At 43.3% G+C, this 21642-nt stretch overlaps 1 protein-coding gene across 1 annotated transcript in view; it reads left to right on the top strand.

Annotated features, from left to right (window-relative positions):
• Positions 1-21642, top strand: part of LOC126251791 (arylsulfatase B) — a 346307-nt gene that overhangs the window by 123617 nt on the left and 201048 nt on the right. The window contains exon 2 of the mRNA XM_049952418.1: positions 14793-14928. Coding sequence (XP_049808375.1) covers positions 14793-14928 — 136 coding nt within the window. The remainder of the gene's footprint in view (positions 1-14792; positions 14929-21642) is intronic.

Raw genomic sequence — 21642 nt, 5'->3', positions numbered from 1 at the left:
CTGAGAAGCGCAAGTCGTTGTCAGTCCCTGTTGTAATAGTGACATCGCAAACCACTTTCGTCTCACCACAATAGCGAACACCGGCCCCGGGAAACTGGTACTCGCGCAGCCAGCAGGGTGGACAGGGCTCGCTGCACACTCTACGCCTACTTCTATATTGACATGACTTCTCGGTAATTTACACTTAAGTGCCTCGCGGAGGGCTCATAGAGCGAACTTCAGGCTGTTGCTCTATTGTTAGACTTTCTAACAGCGCGTGGGAAAATTAAATCTTTGCTTACGGACTCCGTTTTCTCTTACCCTTCTGTGATGATCATTTCTTCCTATCTAATAAACGTGAACATGGTCCGTAGTAGGCTGTAATGCGATGTTTGTATAATCATGCGATTAGTTAATTTCGACTAAGCGTCGTGTGTAACATCCGTATTTCATTTCATTTTCAGATCACTCTTAATTACAAGTAAGAAGTAGCCATCTTCCGTCATTTTACGAAAGGATTCACACTATATAAACACCTTTTAAGATCGTATTCTGAACTTTGCTCTATGTACAACAACATGGTAACAATAATGTGCTTGGCAATGACGCTTGCCGGCCAGAGTGGCCGAGCGGTTCTAGGCGCTACAGTCTGGAACCGCGCGACCGCTACGGTCGCAGGTTCGAATCCTGCCTCGGGCATGGATGTGTGTGATTTCCTTAGGTTAGTTAGGTTTAATTAGTTCTAAGTTCTAGGCGGCTGATGACCTCAGAAGTTAAGTCGCATAGTGCTCAGAGCCATTTGAACCATTTTTGTATGCGACCTTAGGAAACCACGAATCCAGTTGCGCAACTGGGACGATACTCCGCAGGCACGCGTTTTGATTAGAAATGTTTGAGTAACCGCAGACGATGTGTCAATAGATCTTTTTTTTTCGAGACAATTCATAGTTTTCGAACTCGTTATGTGTTGCAAAATTCTGCTGCATATCGACGTCATTGATTCTTGAGTATTTGTGTGTCCTGTGAAGAGGACGTCCTTCATCACGTAGAAGAGAATCCGATGACGAGTATTTGAAACACTGACCATGTCACGGGCTCTTGTAGAGCACTCATTCTCTCCGCTGTGTGTGCAGTGTGAAATGGAGATCTGAAACCGCAGTTTATGGCGGGTCATGGCCCATCGGACATAGGCCGGTGTGAGGTGGAGCGTACACCATTAAGTTAAGTAGTGGTTTTGACTTTGTACATGTGTACTGTTTGTGTTTTCTTTTTCGTTTATAAGTGTATAGCTAAGGTGTTCTTTTAATCATTGAAGCCGGCCGAAGTGGCCGTGCGGTTAAAGGCGCTGCAGTCTGGAACCGCAAGACCGCTACGGTCGCGGGTTCGAATCCTGCCTCGGGCATGGATGTTTGTGATGTCCTTAGGTTAGTTAGGTTTAACTAGTTCTAAGTTCTAGGGGACTAATGACCTCAGAAGTTGAGTCCCATAGTGCTCAGAGCCATTTGAACCATTTTTTTGAATCATTGACAAAGGTCTTCTTAGGCACTTGAGGGTTTTATTGTTGTTCTGAAGAAGGTGTAGTTATCTACGCCGAAACCTGGGTTAATACTTAAGACTAGGTGCTTTTTTCGCAATAGTGGCGGGTTTTTAGGATTTTTAATATGTTGCGTAACATTCTCAGTACTGATCCGTGATACAGTTGTGCGATGGCTTCACAATACATAAATAGAAAACAAGTCCGCGCTTACATTTAATGTTGCCTTCTTTCTCAAAACATGTTATGCGCTTTTTTTGAAGGTTACAACCGTTTTGTCACCTTAGCAAGTTTAAAATACTGGAAAAGTATTTCCTTACTTCTTCATTCAGCTATCCACTATCAGGTGAGCACGTGCCCGCTATCAAAAGCTCCATCTGCAATTCACGGCCCTTGGCAAACAAAGCTCTCCACCGCAAGTGCTGCATCTCCCACTACGAACGTTCATCTAATATAGCACGTGTGGTGGAGAGTGTTGTTTACAGTCTACATCTAAAGGTAGGAAAAATAATACTGACCTCAGAAAATATTCCATGCACCTTGAAATAAGCAATCCAATTTATATCATCCAGATCTGGGAAGTATTATACAAGCTGGGTTGCCTTTTAAGGTGCACGAAATATTTTCCGGGTCAGCGGTATTCTGCCCACCCTGTGCAGTGCGTAGCACAGGTTACTTTGTATAGCAAATGCTGAATTCAAAGCGTTATCGACAAGACAGTGTAATTCTAATAGCAATTCTTTCAAATTGTCACTTATGCGGAACAAGATTATTTGTAGAGTACATCTGCTGTAATGGCCTGTAAATGGTAAAATATTTCCCGACTGTTGACTTCCAACACAAAATCTGAGACAGTCTTATCGTAGTGGGTTTGGAATTTGATTCATAAATGAGAGCTTAATATGGCGAATGCCGAAGCGATTACGTAAATGGATTACTTTGTACCATGGAGACATGGTCTACTAACAGACTGTTCTGAATATTGTCTTTCATTTAATTGAAATGTAAATAAATGAGACGTGTGTACCCGTATATTTCACTTTGTAGCCAAAACTATTCACTACAGACCAATGGCGTTTATGCATGGGAGTAGCCTCAAGTCTCGCATTGTGCAGTATGGTGTTTTGCTCACGTTGTATGGAAGTGGGTGGTTGGGGTTGGCAAAAATTGTACGGCTAACGTAATTAAGACTCGGTGCAGTCAACACAAAATGCGTTGTGTAATCTGCTTAGCGCGTCGCAATATTAAGTATAATAATCGCAGGAAAGAAAAACAAAGGAAAAACTGCTCGCCAAAACTGTGATTCCAGTTCAATATCTAAAGGAGGAGTAATTAATAGCTGTGTATAATAATAAAGAACATGAAAATATATTGGAGCAAAATGCTCAAACGAAAACGCAAATGTAATTTAATGTAAAGAGTTTATGTGTAACGCATTTGTCCGAAAAAAAGAAAGAAAGAAACGAAAAAGTCTTTCACTGCAGCTCTTTTATCCATTATTACATTTATAAAACTAGTGAAAGAAAACTAAAAACCCAGCGAAGCGGATTATTATCAGGCTAGTTTTAATATAAAAACGTAGCTAATTCGTATATGAATGTTTCGCGGAATGAAAGGACGTGAAGTAAACGGCTTCGACGCTTCTCAACCTTATCTATACAACTCAAGTCGAAGATAATATCAGGAACATTACATATACATGTAGAACAGGCATACTTTATGAAATCTGTAAAGTTTACAAAACTCTGGTTTATTCTTAAATATTAAAATGCATTTATAAACTGTGGTGTAAGCCGATTCAAACCTGCCTGGATAGCCATGCGTATTAAAGCATCGCTGCCCGGACGGGGAGGTGGTCCAGCCCCGGATCGAATCTGCCAGGCTCATTAACGACAAAGGTCTCTGTGTGGTTTTAGGCTGTTTCCCACATCCGACTAGGCGAATACCAGGCAGGTAGCCAAGTCGTACGATTCGCAAACATTTAGAAAAAAAAATTTGCACGCTTTCACATGAATAACACTGTACACAGACAGTTGGGTTACACACTTTCTGTCCCAGTGAGTAATGGGATGGTGACAGCACAGGCATTCGGCTACCCCTTAAAATTAACGATGGCAAATTCTTTTCTAACAATGCCGATCATGGGTGAATATGAGACAGACACCAGTAGAAAAAGAAATGTAGGCGCACACAATAAACTGCCAAGTGGCACAATATGAATACTGAAGCTGCCATTACAGGAGGGGTATGTTAACATGGTAAAAGATTTACTACAATACTAATATATGAGCTGCCATGGATCCAATATTATGTTCCCTGAGGAGGGAGGTGGGAGCTATTTTGTTCCTATTTCGTGTTCCCCCAGTCGCCAATTTTAACAAGCCATCATCCCATTCTTTAACATACCACAGACACCTACGATTTTAATAATAATATCAATATATAAGACATTTCAGTATAATAATTATAGTTATAATTAGTGCATCACGTTAGTGAACTTCCTAGAAACTGTATTTGAGAGAAACAAAGCATTTAAATCGCGCTCGTCAGAAAATTTGAGAAATACTTATGGTGCGAATAGCGGTCATTAAAGAAAGATTTCGTTATTCAGTTTTGTAAATTGTAATGTCAAATTTGCTAGAGCTTTTTTATTCTTAAATCAATTGCAGGACACATCTAGTTCATCTACATTTACGTATCAACGTTGCAGTTCACATTCAAGTGCCTGGCAGAGGGTTCATCGAACCACTTGCAGACTATTTCACTCTGGAATATCGCGCGGTAAAATCTAACACGTAAATCTTCCCGTGCGAGCTCTGCATTCTCTTATTTTGTTATGAAGATCATTTCTCCCTATGTAGGATGGCGCCAAAGAAAAAATTCTTTCACATTCAGAGCAGAAAGCTAGTGACATATTTCATGGAAACAGTCTTGCCGCAACGTAAAACGCATTTGTTTTAATGATTGCCACCTTAACTGACCGTGACACTCTCTCCCCTATTTCGCAGTAATACAAAATAACCTGCTCTTCTTTGAACTTTTTCCATGTGCTTCGTCTGGTACGGATCCCATACCGCGCAGCAATATTCTAGCATATTTTAGGCAGTCTTTCAGTAGACATGTAGCATCTTCTAAGCGTTCTGCCAATAAAATGCAGTATTCGGTTCGCCTTCCACACAATATTCTCTATATGATGGTTTCAATTTAAATTCCTAGTAATTGCAAACCCTAGTCTACCGACTTGCCAGAAAATCCTAAGAAGTTTTCATGTCAAACCAGCAAATGCATCGAAGCCGTATGTCCAGACACTCTGACCGTAATGGCACTGAAACGAAGGATATTTCGCAGAGGAAGATTGCACTGTGTAAGGTGTCGGGCAAATCCAACACCATCCATGAAAACCCTGACATGATAGCAAATCCGGCAGTATGTCACATAGCTCCGAATAAATCCTGATATTAAATTAACCAAAGCAATACGATCAACGAGTGAGTAAGTGGAATACCACAGACTAACACAAGAACGCCTAAATGCATGTCATACCTTCCCACCGTGAAACAGACACAGTTCCGAGGGAAGAAACGAGAACAGAAGCCGAGAGCAGAACCGTGTTAAGCTAGAAGGCCCTACTATAAGGGACAGACACCCACATCGCCGGCCGATCGCCAAGAGCAACCCCCAGCGCATGTTAAAAGATAGATCCCTGCAGAAGAGCAGTATAGATCTTACGATAACACTAACAGGGCCACACCAGGTGCAAGTATTAGCGTGAGACTATACGGGTCTCTGTTACGTAGCAAACATTAAAAACATTGCCCCACCACGAAAAGTATAACGTTTCTCATTAGATAGACAGAATTTTTGTAGGCGGAGATTTAGGTTAACATTGATACCCTGATTGGTCAGTTGAAAACACAGCCAGATACCTTTTTCTTAAACCCACTTCAGTAAATTGTAGTAAAGAGAAATTCGTGAGAGTTGCTACGGAGCCAGCGAGGTGTGTGGAGCTGCGCCGCCAACCGCCCCTGACACTCACTAACCACCGACAAGGTAATGAACGCAAGCGATGCCGCATAAGAGTGCATAAGGCTTCACTCAGAAGTGCAGAAGTCTCATCCGTTACATCCCCTTTTTACGTAATACTAGTGTCGATCGTCAATTAAACTTCGTAGTATTAACATTTGGCATTTGCTACTTGAAGTTAAAATCTGAAGTGCGATGATTTTTCTGTTATATAATTATTGAGAAGCCACATCAGCCACTGTATTTTACGACAAGTTAAATAAGGTCACTATAGACCATTTTGATAGTTATCTATTTTATGAAACTTAAACCTAGATTATAGATGTGATATGGCATAGGTTGAGAGGCTGTTGAGAGGCCAGACAAACATGTGGTTCCTGAAGAGGGGCAGCAGCCTTTTCAGTAGTTGCAGGGGCAACAGTCTGGATGATTCACTGATCTGGCCTTGAAACATTAACCAAAACGGCCTTGCTGTTGTGGTACTGCGAACGGCTGAAAGCAAGGGGAAACTACAGCCGTAATTTTTCCCGAGGGCATGCAGCTTTACTGTATGGTTAAATGATGATGGCGTCCTCTTGGGTAAAATATTCCGGAGGTAAAATAGTCCCCCATTCGGATCTCCGGGCGGGGACTACTCAAGAGGGCGTTGTTATCAGGAGAAAGAAAACTGGCATTCTACGGATCGGAGCGTGGAATGTCAGATCCATTAAGCGGGCAGGTAGGTTAGAAAATTTAAAAAGGGAAATGAATAGGTTAAAGTTAGATATAGTGGGAATCAGTGAAGTTCGGTGGCAGGAGGAACAAGACTTCTGATCAGGTGAATACAGGGTTATAAATACAAAATCAAATATGGGTAACGCAGGAGTAGGTTTAATAATGAATAAAAAAATAGGAGTGCGGGTAAGCTACTACAAACAGCATAGTGAACGTATTATAGTGGCCAAGATAGACACGAAGCCCATGCCTACTACAGCAGTACAAGTTTATATGCCAACTAGCTCTGCAGATGACGAAGAAATTGAAGAAATGATGAGATAAAAGAAATTATTCAGGTAGTGAAGGGAGACAAAAATTTAATAGTCATGGGTGACTGGAATTCGACAGTAGGAAAAGGGAGAGAAGGAAACATAGTAGGTGAATATGGATTGGGGCTAAGAAATGAAAGAGGAAGCCGCCTGTTAGAATTTTGCACAGAGCGTAACTTAATCATTGCTAACACTTGGTTCAAGAATCATAAAAGAAGGTTGTATACATGGAAGAATCCTGCAGATACTAAAAGATATCGGATATAATGGTAAGACAGAGATTTAGGAACCTGGTTTTAAATTGTAGGACATTTCCAGGGGCAGATGTGGACTCTGACCACAATCAGGGGTCCCATATCACTTCGACTGCACACGCCCCTCGCCATTACAGAGCCTCCACCAACTTGAACTGTCCCTTGATAACATGCAGGATCCATGGATTCACTGAGGTTCTCTCCACACTCGTACACGTCCATCTGCTCGATGCAATTTGAAACGACACTCGTCCGACCAACCAACATATTTCCAGTCATCAACAGTCGAATGTCGGTATTCATGGGCCCAGGTTAGGCATAAAGCTTTGTGTTGCGTAGTCATCAAGGGTACACGAGTTGGCCTTCGGGTCAGAAAGCCCATATCGATAATTTTTCGTTGAATACTTCGCACCCTAACACTTCTTCATGACGCAGCACTGAAATGTGCAGCAGTTTGCGCAAGGGTTGCACTTCTGTCACGTTGAACGATTCTCTTCAGTCGTCGTTGGTCCCGTTCCTGCAGGATCTTTTTCCGGCCGCAGCGGTGTCGGAGATTTGATGTTTTTAATTTTAATTTTAATAATCAACAGCCTCAGTTGCACCGTTTACCTAGAATTTACCTAGGTTTCAGTCGGCATAGCCTAACCTTCTTCAGAATAACAGTAACTACCGCCTGTCCGTAGTGGACATCGTCAAAATAAAACTACAAATCCATAAATTATAGTCAGACTGTAAAAACTTACAGTACTGAGTTCCAGTACAGCACTCGTGGCTGCCGCATAGCGGTCGCGAAGATTGGCCGAGGCAGTTTCAGATAAGTTTTTACTGTCTGACGATAATTTATGGATTTGTAGTTTTAGCTTGACGACGTCCACTATGGACAAACGGTAGTTACTGTTATTCTGAAGAAGGTTGGGTTATCCCGACTGAAACCTAGGTACATTCTAGGTAAACGGTGCAACTGAGGCAGTAGATTATTAAAATTAAAACTAACATTTATACAGTTTCTGACAGGGCCGCGAAATGTTGAAGATATTTAAATTTGATGTTTTGCCGTATTCCTTATAGCCACGGTACACTCGTGTAATGGTCGTACAGGAAAATCTCCACCTCATCGCTACCTCGGAGATGCTGTGTCCCATCGCTCATGCCCGACTTTAACACCACGTTCAAACTCACTTAAATCTTGATAACCTGCCATTGTAGCAGCAGTAACCAATCTAACAACTGCTCCAGACACCTGTTGTCTTATATATAGTCGACCGCAGCGCCGTATTCTGTCTGTTTACATATCTCTCTATTTGAATACGCATGCCTATACCAGTTTCTTTGGCACTTCAATGTACGTTGTAGCGAAATGCAGGAGCATCTGCAGTGGATCGACGCTTGTGGAGGGAGTAGTAATTGAAACTGAACATATGTAACGCATTGTACATACGTAGACAGAAAGACTCGTTATTGTAAGATTATGCGATTACATCACTGGAAGCAGTTACTTGCATAAAATATCTAGGAATCTGCGTACGGAGCTGTGAACGAAAACAGCAGTAAGCTAATTGCAGGGAAGACAGATGCTAGACTGCGATTCATTGAAGGAATCCTCAGGAAGTGTAGTAGATCAACAAAGGAGGTAGTTTACAAAGCCTCGTTCGACCAGTACTTGAATATTGCTGCGATTCATTGAAGGAATCCTCAGGAAGTGCAGTACATCAACAAAGGAGGTAGTTTAAAAAACCTCGTTCGACCAGTACTTGAATATTGCTCGTCAGTATGGAATCCGTATCACGTCAGATTGATAGAGATAATAGTATCCAAAGAAGAGCGGCGCTTTTCGTTTCAGGTTCATTTAGTAACTACGAAATCGTTACGGAGATCATCAGCTAACTCCAGTGGCAGACGATGCAAAAGAGGCGTTGTGAAGTGCGGTGTGGGCTCCTGTTAAAGTTCCAATAGCGTGCACTCCTAAAGGAGTCAACAAATACACTCCTGGAAATGGAAAAAAGAACACATTGACACCGGTGTGTCAGACCCACCATACTTGCTCCGGACACTGCGAGAGGGCTGTACAAGCAATGATCACACGCACGGCACAGCGGACACACCAGGAACCGCGGTGTTGGCCGTCGAATGGCGCTAGCTGCGCAGCATTTGTGCACCGCCGCCGTCAGTGTCAGCCAGTTTGCCGTGGCATACGGAGCTCCATCGCAGTCTTTAACACTGGTAGCATGCCGCGACAGCGTGGACGTGAACCGTATGTGCAGTTGACGGACTTTGAGCGAGGGCGTATAGTGGGCATGCGGGAGGCCGTGTGGACGTACCGCCGAATTGCTCAACACGTGGGGCGTGAGGTCTCCACAGTACATCGATGTTGTCGCCAGTGGTCGGCGGAAGGTGCACGTGCCCGTCGACCTGGGACCGGACCGCAGCGACGCACGGATGCACGCCAAGACCGTAGGATCCTACGCAGTGCCGTAGGGGACCGCACCGCCACTTCCCAGCAAATTAGGGACACTGTTGCTCCTGGGGTATCGGCGAGGACCATTCGCAACCGTCTCCATGAAGCTGGGCTACGGTCCCGCACACCGTTAGGCCGTCTTCCGCTCACGCCCCAACATCGTGCAGCCCGCCTCCAGTGGTGTCGCGACAGGCGTGAATGGAGGGACGAATGGAGACGTGTCGTCTTCAGCGATGAGAGTCGCTTCTGCCTTGGTGCCAATAATGGTCGTATGCGTGTTTGGCGCCGTGCAGGTGAGCGCCACAATCAGGACTGCATACGACCGAGGCACACAGGGCCAACACCCGGCATCATGGTGTGGGGAGCGATCTCCTACACTGGCCGTACACCACTGGTGATCGTCGAGGGGACACTGAATAGTGCACGGTACATCCAAACCGTCATCGAACCCATCGTTCTACCATTCCTAGACCGGCAAGGGAACTTGCTGTTCCAACAGGACAATGCACGTCCGCATGTATCCCGTGCCACCCAATGTGCTCTAGAAGGTGTAAGTCAACTACCCTGGCCAGCAAGATCTCTGGATCTGTCCCCCATTGAGCATGTTTGGGACTGGATGAAGCGTCGTCTCACGCGGTCTGCACGTCCAGCACGAACGCTGGTCCAACTGAGGCGCCAGGTGGAAATGGCATGGCAAGCCGTTCCACAGGACTACATCCAGCATCTCTACGATCGTCTCCATGGGAGAATAGCAGCCTGCATTGCTGCGAAAGGTGGATATACACTGTACTAGTGCCGACATTGTGCATGCTCTGTTGCCTGTGTCTATGTGCCTGTGGTTCTGTCAGTGTGATCATGTGATGTATCTGACCCCAGGAATGTGTCAATAAAGTTTCCCCTTCCTGGGACAATGAATTCACGGTGTTCTTATTTCAATTTCCAGGAGTGTATATTGCTTCTCTCTTCGTATATGCCGCAAAAAGAGCATGAAGAGAAAATGAAAAAGATTCGAGGTCGCACGGAGACTTGCCAGCTATCGGTATTCCCATCAAACATTCGCGACTGGAATAGCGGAGGGGGATCAGACAGTGGTGGACGAGGCACTGTCCGCCACAAACTGCAAAGAGGTTTCCGGAGTGTATATGTAGGTATAGTCTTAGGTACACTACTGGCCATTAAAATTGCTACACCACGAGGATGACGTGCTACAGACGCGAAATTTAACCGTCAGGAAGAAGATGCTGTGATATGCAAATGATTAGTTTTTCAGAGCATTCACACGAGGTTGGCGCCGGTGGCTTCCAACCGATTTCTAATACACAAAAAGCAGTTGACCGGCGTTGCCTGGTGAAACGTTGTTGTGATGCCTCGTGTAAGGAGGAGAAATGCGTACCATCACGTTCCCGACTTTGATAAAGGTCGGATAGTAGCCTATCGCGATTGCGGTTTATCGTATCGGGGCATTGCTTCTCGCGTTGGTTGAGATCCAGTGACTGTTAGCAGTATATGGAATCGGTGTGTTCAGGAAGGTCATACGGAACGCCGTGCTGGATCCCAACGGCCTCGTATCACTAGCAGTCGCGATGACAGGCATCTTATCCGCATGGCTGTAACGGATCGTGCAGCCACGTGTCGATCCCTGAGCTAACATATGGGCACGTTTGCAAGACAACAACCATCTGCACGAACAGTGCGACGACGTTTGCAGCAGCATGGACTATCAGCTCGGAGGCCATGACTGAAGTTACCCCTGACGCTGCATCACAGACAGGAGCGTCTGCAATGGTGTACTCAACGACGAACCTGGGTGCACGAATGGCAAAACGTCGTTTTTTCGAATGAGTCCAGGTTCTGTTTACAGCAGCATGATGCTCGCATCCGTGTTTGGCGACTACGCGGTGAACGCAGATTCGAAGCGTCTATTCGTCATCGCCATACCGGCGTATCACCCGGCTTGATGGTATGGGGTGCCATTGGTTACACGTCTCGGTCACCTCTTGTTCGCATTGACGGCACTTTGAACACTGGACGCTACATTTCAGATGTGTTACGACCCGTGGCTCTACCCTTCATTCGATCACTGTGAAACCCTACATTTCAGCAGGATAATGCACGACCGCATGTTGCAGGTCCTGTACGGGCCATTCTGGATACAGAAAATGTTCGATTGCTGCCCTGGCCAGCACATTCTCCAGATCTCTCACCAACTGAAAACGTCTGTTCAATGGTCGCCGAGCAACTGGCTCGTCACAATACTCCAGGCACTACTCTTGATGAACTGTGGTATCGTGTTGAAGCTGCATGGGCAGCTGTACCTGTACACGCCATCCAAGCTCTGACTCAATGCCCAGGCATATCAGTGCCGTTATTACGGCCAGAGGTGGTTGTCCTGGGTACTGATTTCGCAGGATCTATGCACCCAAATTGCGTGAAAATGTAATCACGTGTCAGTTCAAGTATAATATATTTGTCCAATGAATACCCGTTTATCATCTGCATTTCTTCTTGGAGTAGCAATTTTAATGCCCAGTAGTGTATTTGGTTGAAATGGCAAACTTTAAATTTGTGAGATTTACAGTGTGAGTAGATCTCTTGTGGAGGGCATGACGGTTATCATTGATTCATTCCACTTTTCACACCACACTAATTTCTTCTCTCTTTTTAATTCGTTTTGACCTTCTGAAGACTTTATTAGTCAATCAACGACAGCGTCGTCTCCAAATAATCTAACAGTACTGCCGAAATTTTCTAATGATTGTTTACAGAATTTGAAAACAGCAGAATGTCTATAACACTTGCTTGGGGAACCCCAAACATGACTTTGGTTTCATGACGTTCCGTCAGTCACCGCGAACTGTGACCTTCCTGACAGTGATCACGAATCCAGTCGCATAACCTAAAAGATAATCCGTGGCAGACGATTATATAAGACGCCACTTGTGAGTAACGGCGTCGACAGTGTTTTTGGAATTCAGAGATTTGGAATCATCTTGAGAGCCTCTGTCGATAACACATTACTTCGTGTGTATAAAGAGCTAATTGTGTTTCTAAAGACCGACATGTTCTGAATCCGAGCTGGTTAAGTGTCTTGGAGGTATTTCGTAATGTTAGAACGCAGTGTATATTCCAAAATCCTTCTAAAAATCAATGTCAATTATATGGGTTTATAATACAGCGGATTACTTTTAATTCGTTATTTGTTTATTGTTGTAATCTGTGCAACTTTCCAGTCTTCAGGTATTGTTCTTTCGTCGAGCGAACATTTGTATATTGTTGCTAAAAATGAAGCTATCTCATCAGAATTCTCGAAAAGGAACCTAACTGGTATACAGTCAAGCTTTTTCACTTAAGGTGCTTCGTGTATTTCATCTTCTTTGCGAAGAATTTTTGGAAAACCGTGTTTGGTAACTCTGCTTTAGTGACACTGATAGAGTAACATTTGGCATTGCTATCACAAAGTGAAGATACTGATTTTGTCTTGCTGCTGATATACTTTACGAACGACCGGAATTATTGTGGATTTTCCTACAGATTTCGAGACGGAGTTCCGTTGTGGAAAGTTCTGAAAGCGTTTCACACTGAAGTCTGCACTAAGTTTCGAGTATTTGGACTGTGTCGGAGATTTTGCGTTCTTTTTAATCTGGTTCGATCCATTGTAAATGGTTAGTGGAAGCCTGCGACTGTGAAAACAATGGGTTTGCTTATAAATAACTTTCCTGCTATCAGTCACGATTTTTCTTATTTAGATTTTACACGACAGGTTTTGGGATATGGTTCCTATAGTCACGTGCGTTTTTCTCTGTGTGCTATTCCATTCTTACGTAATGTTTTCCATGTGTGAGGTTCTGCTTTGTTCTGTTGACTTTAAAACTCTGCACAAACGGGTCATAAGAAAACTTAAGGTCAATAGATTAAAGCAGAATCTCACACAGCAAAAATTATACGTAAAAATGGCCTAATACACAGGAGAAAACGCAGTTCACAGTGGAAATCATTTCCCGAAAAGCGTGGTGTAGCAATTTTAATGGCCAGTAGTGTACCTAAGCTATACCTACATATACACTCCGGAAACCTCTTTGCAGTTTGTAAAAAAAAAAAAAAATCGTGAATGTAAGGGCGGTACTGTCCACGGTGTCTAGCGTTCTATATCTTAAGAACAAGTCTTATTGAAACAGCTCGTACAACGCACATGACGCAGCGTTGAGCACGCAGCTATTTGACGGCCGTTGCCTGTGTTGTGTCGATGTGGCGGCTACTCAAAGCGTGGACACCGCTGCACGCTGGCACTCCCACGCACACTCGACCGTCACCATGGCAGGGATGGCCGCTATCGCCGAAACAAACGGTTTTCGGTTATATCCGTTTTTTCACGCCAGTTTAACCTGACTGTTAAAACCGCTTAAAATAACAGGTTTCTGAAATAGCCGATTTTCGGTTTTTTTCTTCCTGTAATAAACGTAGAAATCGAACATAGATTGAAAAATTTTAACTCTCTCAGTTTCAAAATATATAGAGTCAAAATATTAAATCAAATAGGAACGTAAAAGAAAACCTAGTCCGTCCACTCACTCATTATTTCTCCTATTCATTCTAATTATTTTATACTCTGTTCAAAAATTATGTTGTGATCGGCGATCCTACCACTATTTGGGCATTACGAACAGTCGGCGATAAAGCGTGGAAACTGAGACTGAAGAAATCTGTTTTTCGGGTTAATTTGTCCTTTTTCAAGGGCTGCGAGCAAATAAAGGCGTATTATCTAGACACACGCAACAGATCAGTGGTTTTATATTTTCAGTGTATACTATAAATGAATTGTTAAGGGTTTGATTTATTACTGTTCCCATAATTTCCTTCCTCCTGTATTATTTGACAGAAGTGGAAGTCAGATCTCTAAGCTTTTATAGCAAATGGGGCGTTGTGCTTCACTGCTAAGTCACTTAGTAAAAATATTTCCAAACCGGGGCTGGTGCCATTCTGTAATACTACGGATGTCCGGCGAAGACAGCGAGAAACTAACGTATAGACCACGCGGGGGCAAGTCTTGAACATTCCACATGCAGGCGTACCTTAAGCCAAGACACACGCCAACAGCAACGACATTCTTATGCCATGTGTTTGTTGTTCGTTTCTGTCGGAATTGTTATTAAAACATCACTGATAATTGTTCCCATTTTCTAATTTAACGCAAATTTCAAATCAACGCAAACTTTACGAATAAGATTACGTCCTTTTTTAACAAAGTTTACTTAGAAACGAATAATTTTAGCACTACTGCTATGGCTAATTGATATTTCGATTTTTTACTCAATTATTAGCAAAAAATATGACACCTATTATAACAGAGACCAAATAAATACCAAAAAATACCAGTTATTCAAAACCAAAATATCGGTATCGGTTATAATTTGGTGTATTTTTCGCATCCCTACACCGTGGCCTGCAGATAGCAGAGCTGCTGTGAGCCGCGCGGTGAGCCAGGCACTGACCCGCAGCTTCTGATGTCGGACTGTTTGTTCCAGGGATCCACGGCCGCACCGGAACCGGAAGCTGACTCCAACTGCTCGCCGGTGCCTGAAGCTGACAGCAGGTGCTCGCTAGTCCCTGAATCTGACACTGACAACCCGCCAGAACCTGCAGTGACGTCACTCACTTTGGGTAAGTGGCTCCACATTCCTAGGAGAAACTCATTTGGAGAGAGGCAGTAGTCACCTGGTCGGATACGTGCACCAAGTAACTGCACTGGTGACCTTCCCACAGTGAGCCATATATGCTACACTGAAGAGCCAAAGAGACTGGTACACTTTCCTGATGTCGTGTAGGGACCCCTCGAGCACGCAGAATTGCCGAAACACGACGGTACATGGACTCGACTAATGTCTGAAGAAGTGCTAGAGGGAACTGACACCATGAATCCTGCTGGGCTGTCCACAAATCCGTAAGAATACGAGGGGTGGAGATATCTTCTGAACAGCACGCTGCAAGGCATCCCAGATACTTCAATAATGTTCATGTCTGGGGAGCTCTGTGGCCAGCGGAAGTATTTAAGCCCATAAGAGTGTTCCTGAAGCCACACTGTAGCAATTCTAGACGGGTGGGGTGTCACATTGTCCTTCTGGAAAGGGCCAAGTCCGTCGGAATGCACAATGGACACGAATGGATGCAGGTGACCAGACAGGATGCTTACGTACGTGTCACTTGTCAGAGTCGTGTCTAGAAGCATCAGGGGTCCCATATCACTCCAAATGCACACGTCCCAAACCATTATAGAGCCTCCACTAGCTTGAACAGTTCCTTACTGTCCGCAGGGTCCATGGATTTATGAGGTTATCTCCACACTCGTACACGTCCATCTGCTCGATACAATTTGAAACGAGACTCGTCCGACCAGGCAACATGTGTCCAGTCATCAACAGTCCAATGTCGGTGTTGATGGGCCGAGGCATGGCATAAAGATTTGTGTCGTGTAGTCATCAAGGGTACACGAGTGGGCCTTCGGCTCTGAAGGTCCGGATCAATAATGTTTCGTTGAATGGTTCGCACGCTGACACTTGTTGATGGCCCAGCACTGAAATCTGCAGCAATTTCCAAGATTGTCTTGAGTTGTCATTGGTTCCGTTCTTGCAGGATCTTTTTCCGGCCGCAGCGATTTCCGAGGTTTGATGGTTTACCAGATTCCTGATATTCACGTTACGCTTGTGAAATGGTCGTTCGGGAAAATACCCACTTCATCGCTACCTCTGAGATGCTATGTCCGATCACTCGTACGCCGACTATAACAGCACGTTCAAACTCAAGTAAGTGGTTGGACACAGCAATAACGCCATTGCAGCACCAGTAACCAATCTAACAACTGCGCCTGACACTTGTTTTTCTTACATAGGCGTTGCTGACCACAGCGCCGTATTCTGCCTGTATACATATCTTTATAATCAAATACGGAAGCCTATGCCTGTTTCTTTGGCGCTTCAGTGTATAAGGGGCAGTCAAATAAAAACGAGATAAATAGAAAGAAGGAAGTAAATTGCTTATTATTTCAAAAGTAATCGCCGTAACTGTCAGTTCATTTGTCCCACTATGAGACAACACGGTCAATGCCTTCATCGAAGCCGGTCAGAGTGGCCGGGCGGTTCTAGGCGCTACAGTCTGAAACCGCGCGACCGTTACGGTCGCAGGTTCGAATCCTGCCTCTGGCACGGATGTGTGTGATGTCCTTAGGTTAGTTAGGTTTAAGTAGTTCTAAGTTCTAGGGGACTGATGACCTCAGAAGTTAAGTCTCATAATGCTCAGAGCCATTTGAACCATTTTGAACCTTCATCGAAAAATGTTTGCGATAGCCCGAGGAAGCATGATTATATCCTGGCGTGCATCTCTTCGTCCAGAACAAATCAAGGGCCACGAATGTCTTTTTTTCGGTGCACATAAAATATGGAAATCGTCTGGGTAGAGATCGGGACCGTATGGAAGATGTGTAAGGGATTTCCACTTGTTGCCAAGGTTGTTCCCAGTACGCTGCAGAAATTTCGCTGGGAAGCCCTTGCACTTCACCCACACAATCCCGTTCTTCCGTCATGCGATTTCCACATTTTGATTCGCTCAAAAACGATAATCGTTGTCGTCGATTCGCTTGGCACGAAGAGGTGCACATCTGGCTACAATCATGATTCCGCCGGCAACCGGAAACAAGAAACTTCCTGGCAGATTAAAACTGTGTGCCGATCCGAGACTCGAACTCGGGACCTTTGCCTTTTGCGGGCAAGTGCTCTCCCAACTGAGCTACCCAAGCACGAATCAGGCCCCGTCCTCACTGCTTTAATTCCGCCAGTACCTCGTCTCCTGCCTTCCAAACTTCGCAGAAGCTCTCCTGCATACCTAGCCTCTATGCTGAGGCGAGCCGCTATTTAATAGCAGTACAAGACATCTGCCTTCCTTAATGTCCCCCGACCACTAGAGAAATTACTTATAAATAGAGCTGTAAACTGTCGTACGCTTCCGTAGACTGTCTTAAGTAAGCATACATTACGGTAGTTTTTTTTAGTAGCTTTGGTCAGTTAACATTGTAACCGCGTTATCTGCACGACAGGTGTGTTGCATAACTGTCGGGCGTTACCTCATTTAGATCCCTCTGTTTGCGTAGCGATCAGTATCCTGGAGGGTTAAACTGTCTAGAAATTGAATGACGATATGTAAAAGGCCGTATAACCAACGGAACATTTTTGTTCTACTTAGTTATCCTTCTGTCTGTTACTTAACAATAACAATATTTACAGCAAAATTGAAATTGTCAATGATTAATTCTGATTTTATTCGAAAACTGTTGATTCGTAACGTAAAAGAGGAATGTTGCAGCAGCAAAAATAAGACTACTCGTATGAATTTATTATATAGCGTTAGAAAACGCAATTTCCTAAAAGGAAGTTAAAATTGACATAAAAGCAAAACAGTGACATATACACCGCTTCAGTACTTCGTCGACCTTATATCAAACATGTTTCTGTTGTTCGTCAACAAATTTCGCACGTATCCATAATAACAGGGAACTCTTTCCTTTGATAATGATGGAGAACAAAATAACAGTAATCATATAGATTTTGTATGTTTGTGCGTGTAAACTGTAAGTGCATCAAAATGAATTGCTTTTCTTACGTAAATGCGCAGTAGTTACGCGATTAACTAATTTTTTTACTTATAAAATGCAGTTTATATTTTATAAGGATATAAAATACTCGGTGCACTAACACTGAACGATATGTATTTCTAATTATACGCAAAACAATCAAACAAAATACAAAGACATTTCGTCGGCTCCCAGTTTCATTCTCACACATTCGTTGATGTTGCTTTCCCTACCAAAGCTACGAATTCTACCGGTGCTCGTATCATTTAGTAGGTCATTTATGTACTGTACCAAAACTACCGAACCACAGTTTTGGTAGAGTGCAACGCTACTTCTTTAATAATCGTCTTTAAGCAAAGAGTGTTTTCGTGATACGTGCGATAAATTACGTCTCAGGGAATGGAGTGACTTATTTCAACGCTTTACACCACGGCTGGTGCCGATTATCGCCTGCGCTTCGTTAGAGACAGCGACTTAATTTAGATTGCTTAAAAATTAACTGTTTATAGCACTTAGGTCTTTATTTGTCAATGTTTACTCTGCATGTACTCAAGATATAGATTCAGTAGGTGACAGTGTTGTGCCGGAAGGGTAGTGTACCTAGGAACATATGACGTTTCCTGGACGCATTTCTGTCTAATGCCTGATGTTAGAATCACATGCAGAAATGCGTGGTACAAACCGCCATAACCAGTTTCTGGCATTTTCTACTGTTTTGGTTGTTGTGAGGCGTGGGGATGTGTTTTGTGCATCGTTTGTAAATATTACGAGCTATACATATTTCACTGCTGTACTGAAACAACTTTTAAATTTGAATAGATTATTCGTTTCTAGGTATGCCCATGTGCCTTGTAACAGTTTTTCACATTTGGATAAACCTTTCTCTTCCGGAATAATTTTTGTAATTTTCGAAAAAGACTGCGGTATACATACACTGAATGCTATCATTTCAAAATGGAATATGGAAATATGTCTATCTTCTATTAAAGGGATGGCTAGGTTCAACACTTTCCCCTTCCTCTGAACGAATATTAAGCGCCCAGGTTATCGTCCAATTTTTCAGGCGAAGTTTGAGGACACAAGAACGAGTTGATAGATGTAAAGTTAAAGGAGGAGACGACAGCAACACAAATTTACAAGCGTGCTGAAAAGTAATGTCTCCGAATTTTTATGTGAAAACACTGAAAGCTTTTTATAAAAACAAACTTTATTAATATTCAACATCTTTATCGTTCATGTGTACATATTTGCAGCCCTCTGTCACTAAAGGGCTCCGAATTACAGCGCGTAAGGTGGCGGTGTGTAACGTAACTATTTCGGTGCTTCACAAAAAACGTGCTGTAATCGTGTTCCGAATTCGAAGAGTTCGTCCATAAATGGAGCATCCTATCTTTCAGCATGACAATGCCAGGCCACGTACTAGTACTGCGACATCTCTAAAAGTAGGACTCCTTGGGCTCCGATCACCATCCATACATTCCCGACTTGGTCCCATCCGATTTTCATCTGTTTCCAGGAATTAAAAAACACCACCGAGGAATTCACTTTGATAGCGATTACGTGGTGCAAACAGAGGTGAGGCTGTGACTCCTTCAATAAAGTCAGACATTGTACAGCAACGGTATCAAGAAGCTGGTCTTTCGTTGGGTTAAATGTGTTCGTCCCCGGGGTGACTCTGTCGAGAAATAAATGTACGGACATGAAGAATAAAGTTGTTAGTAATGTTTCTATTATTTAAAAAGCTTTGACAGTTTTCACACCAAAAATTTGGAGGCGTTATCTCTCAGCACGCCTACGTACTTTGTGTGTTGGGTGGCAGTGAAATGACAAGCATTCGTGATAATCCCTGACATGTAGACCGCCCGCTGAACGCACCGGTTGTGCCGGTAAACTACCGCTCGGTGCCCTGCTGTCTGCTTAGCATGGTTTCAGACTCCGTTCGAACACAGAGTGTGAGAACCAATATACTGTAACAGCTTCATAGACAGTCTAGGTCGCCAACCCTGAATTTGGTTAGATGCAGCTCTCAAATTTCCTTCGTTTGCCAGTGACCGTTTCCACGTTAACCTTATCCCTCATCACGTACGATCTACCATGTGCATGATGACATTAGAAAACTGGTCCAGAAAATATTTCGTGCTCCCTAAGGTAGGCAACGCAACTTAACAGAATCCGACCCGGGGTGCGGCTGATGCAAGCAGAGTTGTCCATCTTTAGGTGCATGAAATATTTTCTGGGCTATTTTCATTTTGCTCATTCTCTATCCTTCGCTGTCATTGTGATTCTTTCCTTCCACCATCCCTTCAGATACCGTTTTCAGCAATGACTCATGTCGTAATATGATCCTAACCACGAATCTCTTATTTTTGTTTTGTTTTTTATTGGCTACTTTTTCTAGTTGAATCGTTGTAGAGGTTAATTAATTTTAACGTCGGATATAAGGAACACAAAAGAGACAGCGAAAATAATCACTCGAGTTTCTTTCTACATTTGAAAATTCTGAACCACATTGCTGATACAGTCGAAAATACACTCAGGATTCTGCGCGGCATGCCAAAAGGATTTGCAGTGAACGTTCTTGAAGGATTGGAAATCCATATACACACAAGAAAATACCCACGAGAAATATTAAACGAATGTACCTAATTTAGCCTCAAGTACTACCTCAAAAACTTTATTGAACTTTTAGAACACTAAAATGGATAAATCTGAAGTAATATTTGCAACAGCCGAAGACAATCGTAACAAATTCTAGTTAAGAAAATAATATCGCTGTTCGTCTGCATAAACTTTGTACAGATATAGCGTCGTAAGAGTTGAACTGTCAAACCACTGTTAACATATTATTTCGATATAAATACAAAAATGGTTCAAATGGCTCTGAGCACCATGGGACTTAACTTCTGAGGTCATCAGTCCCCTAAAACGTAGAACTACTTAAACCTAACTAACCTAAGGACATCACACACACCTATGCCCGAGGCAGGATTCGAACCTGCGACCGTAGCGGCCACGCGGTACCAAAATGTAGCGCCTAGAACCGCTCGGCAACCAAGGACGACAATATAAATACATAAATTACTATCTTATCAAAGCAGTGACACTTGTAAGACAGTTTACTAACGACGTCAGCCTAGACGTAAGTGAAACATAGTCAATTTAATAAAATGGCTCTGAGCACTATGGGACTTAACAGCTATGGTCATCAGTCAGTCACTTTAATAAATGACATTCACTTTTATACACGTTCTCATCACAATTGTATTCACAGGTACTTGACAATGCTGATAAACGCCAAAACAGTCCTTGGTGAATAAACACGAATTATCATAAGCAGCTATTGTGCTGCATTTTTCTAATAATCCTGTCATTATCTCACATATATAATGCTGCTGGCCCCAAAGAAGAAAAATCGTTGCTGAAGTCTTCATTTCTTGGAAGGTAGGAGACGAGGTACTGGCGGAATTAAGGCTTTGAGGACGGTGCGTGAGTCGTCCTTGGGTAGCTCAGTTGGTAGAGCACTTGCCCGCGAAAGGCAAAGGTCCCGAGTTCGAGTCTCGGTCCGGCACACAGTTTTAATCAGCCAGGAAGTTTTTTCATTTCTTAGTCGATCAGTGCATTTTGGCTTCAATATAGTGCTATAACACATTTTAAAGTTTTCTGTTCGTGTAATCTCTGCCTTCTCCACTGTCCATCTTTCGCATACATAGAGTTGCACTCCAAAGATAAACTTTCATGAAACTTTTCCTAGTCTC

The sequence above is a fragment of the Schistocerca nitens genome, chromosome 4, assembly GCF_023898315.1.
Source record: "Schistocerca nitens isolate TAMUIC-IGC-003100 chromosome 4, iqSchNite1.1, whole genome shotgun sequence".
Taxonomy (NCBI): domain Eukaryota; kingdom Metazoa; phylum Arthropoda; class Insecta; order Orthoptera; family Acrididae; genus Schistocerca; species Schistocerca nitens.
The sequence above is the reverse complement of the archived record's forward strand: the minus strand, read 5'-3'. Positions and strand labels throughout refer to the sequence as shown.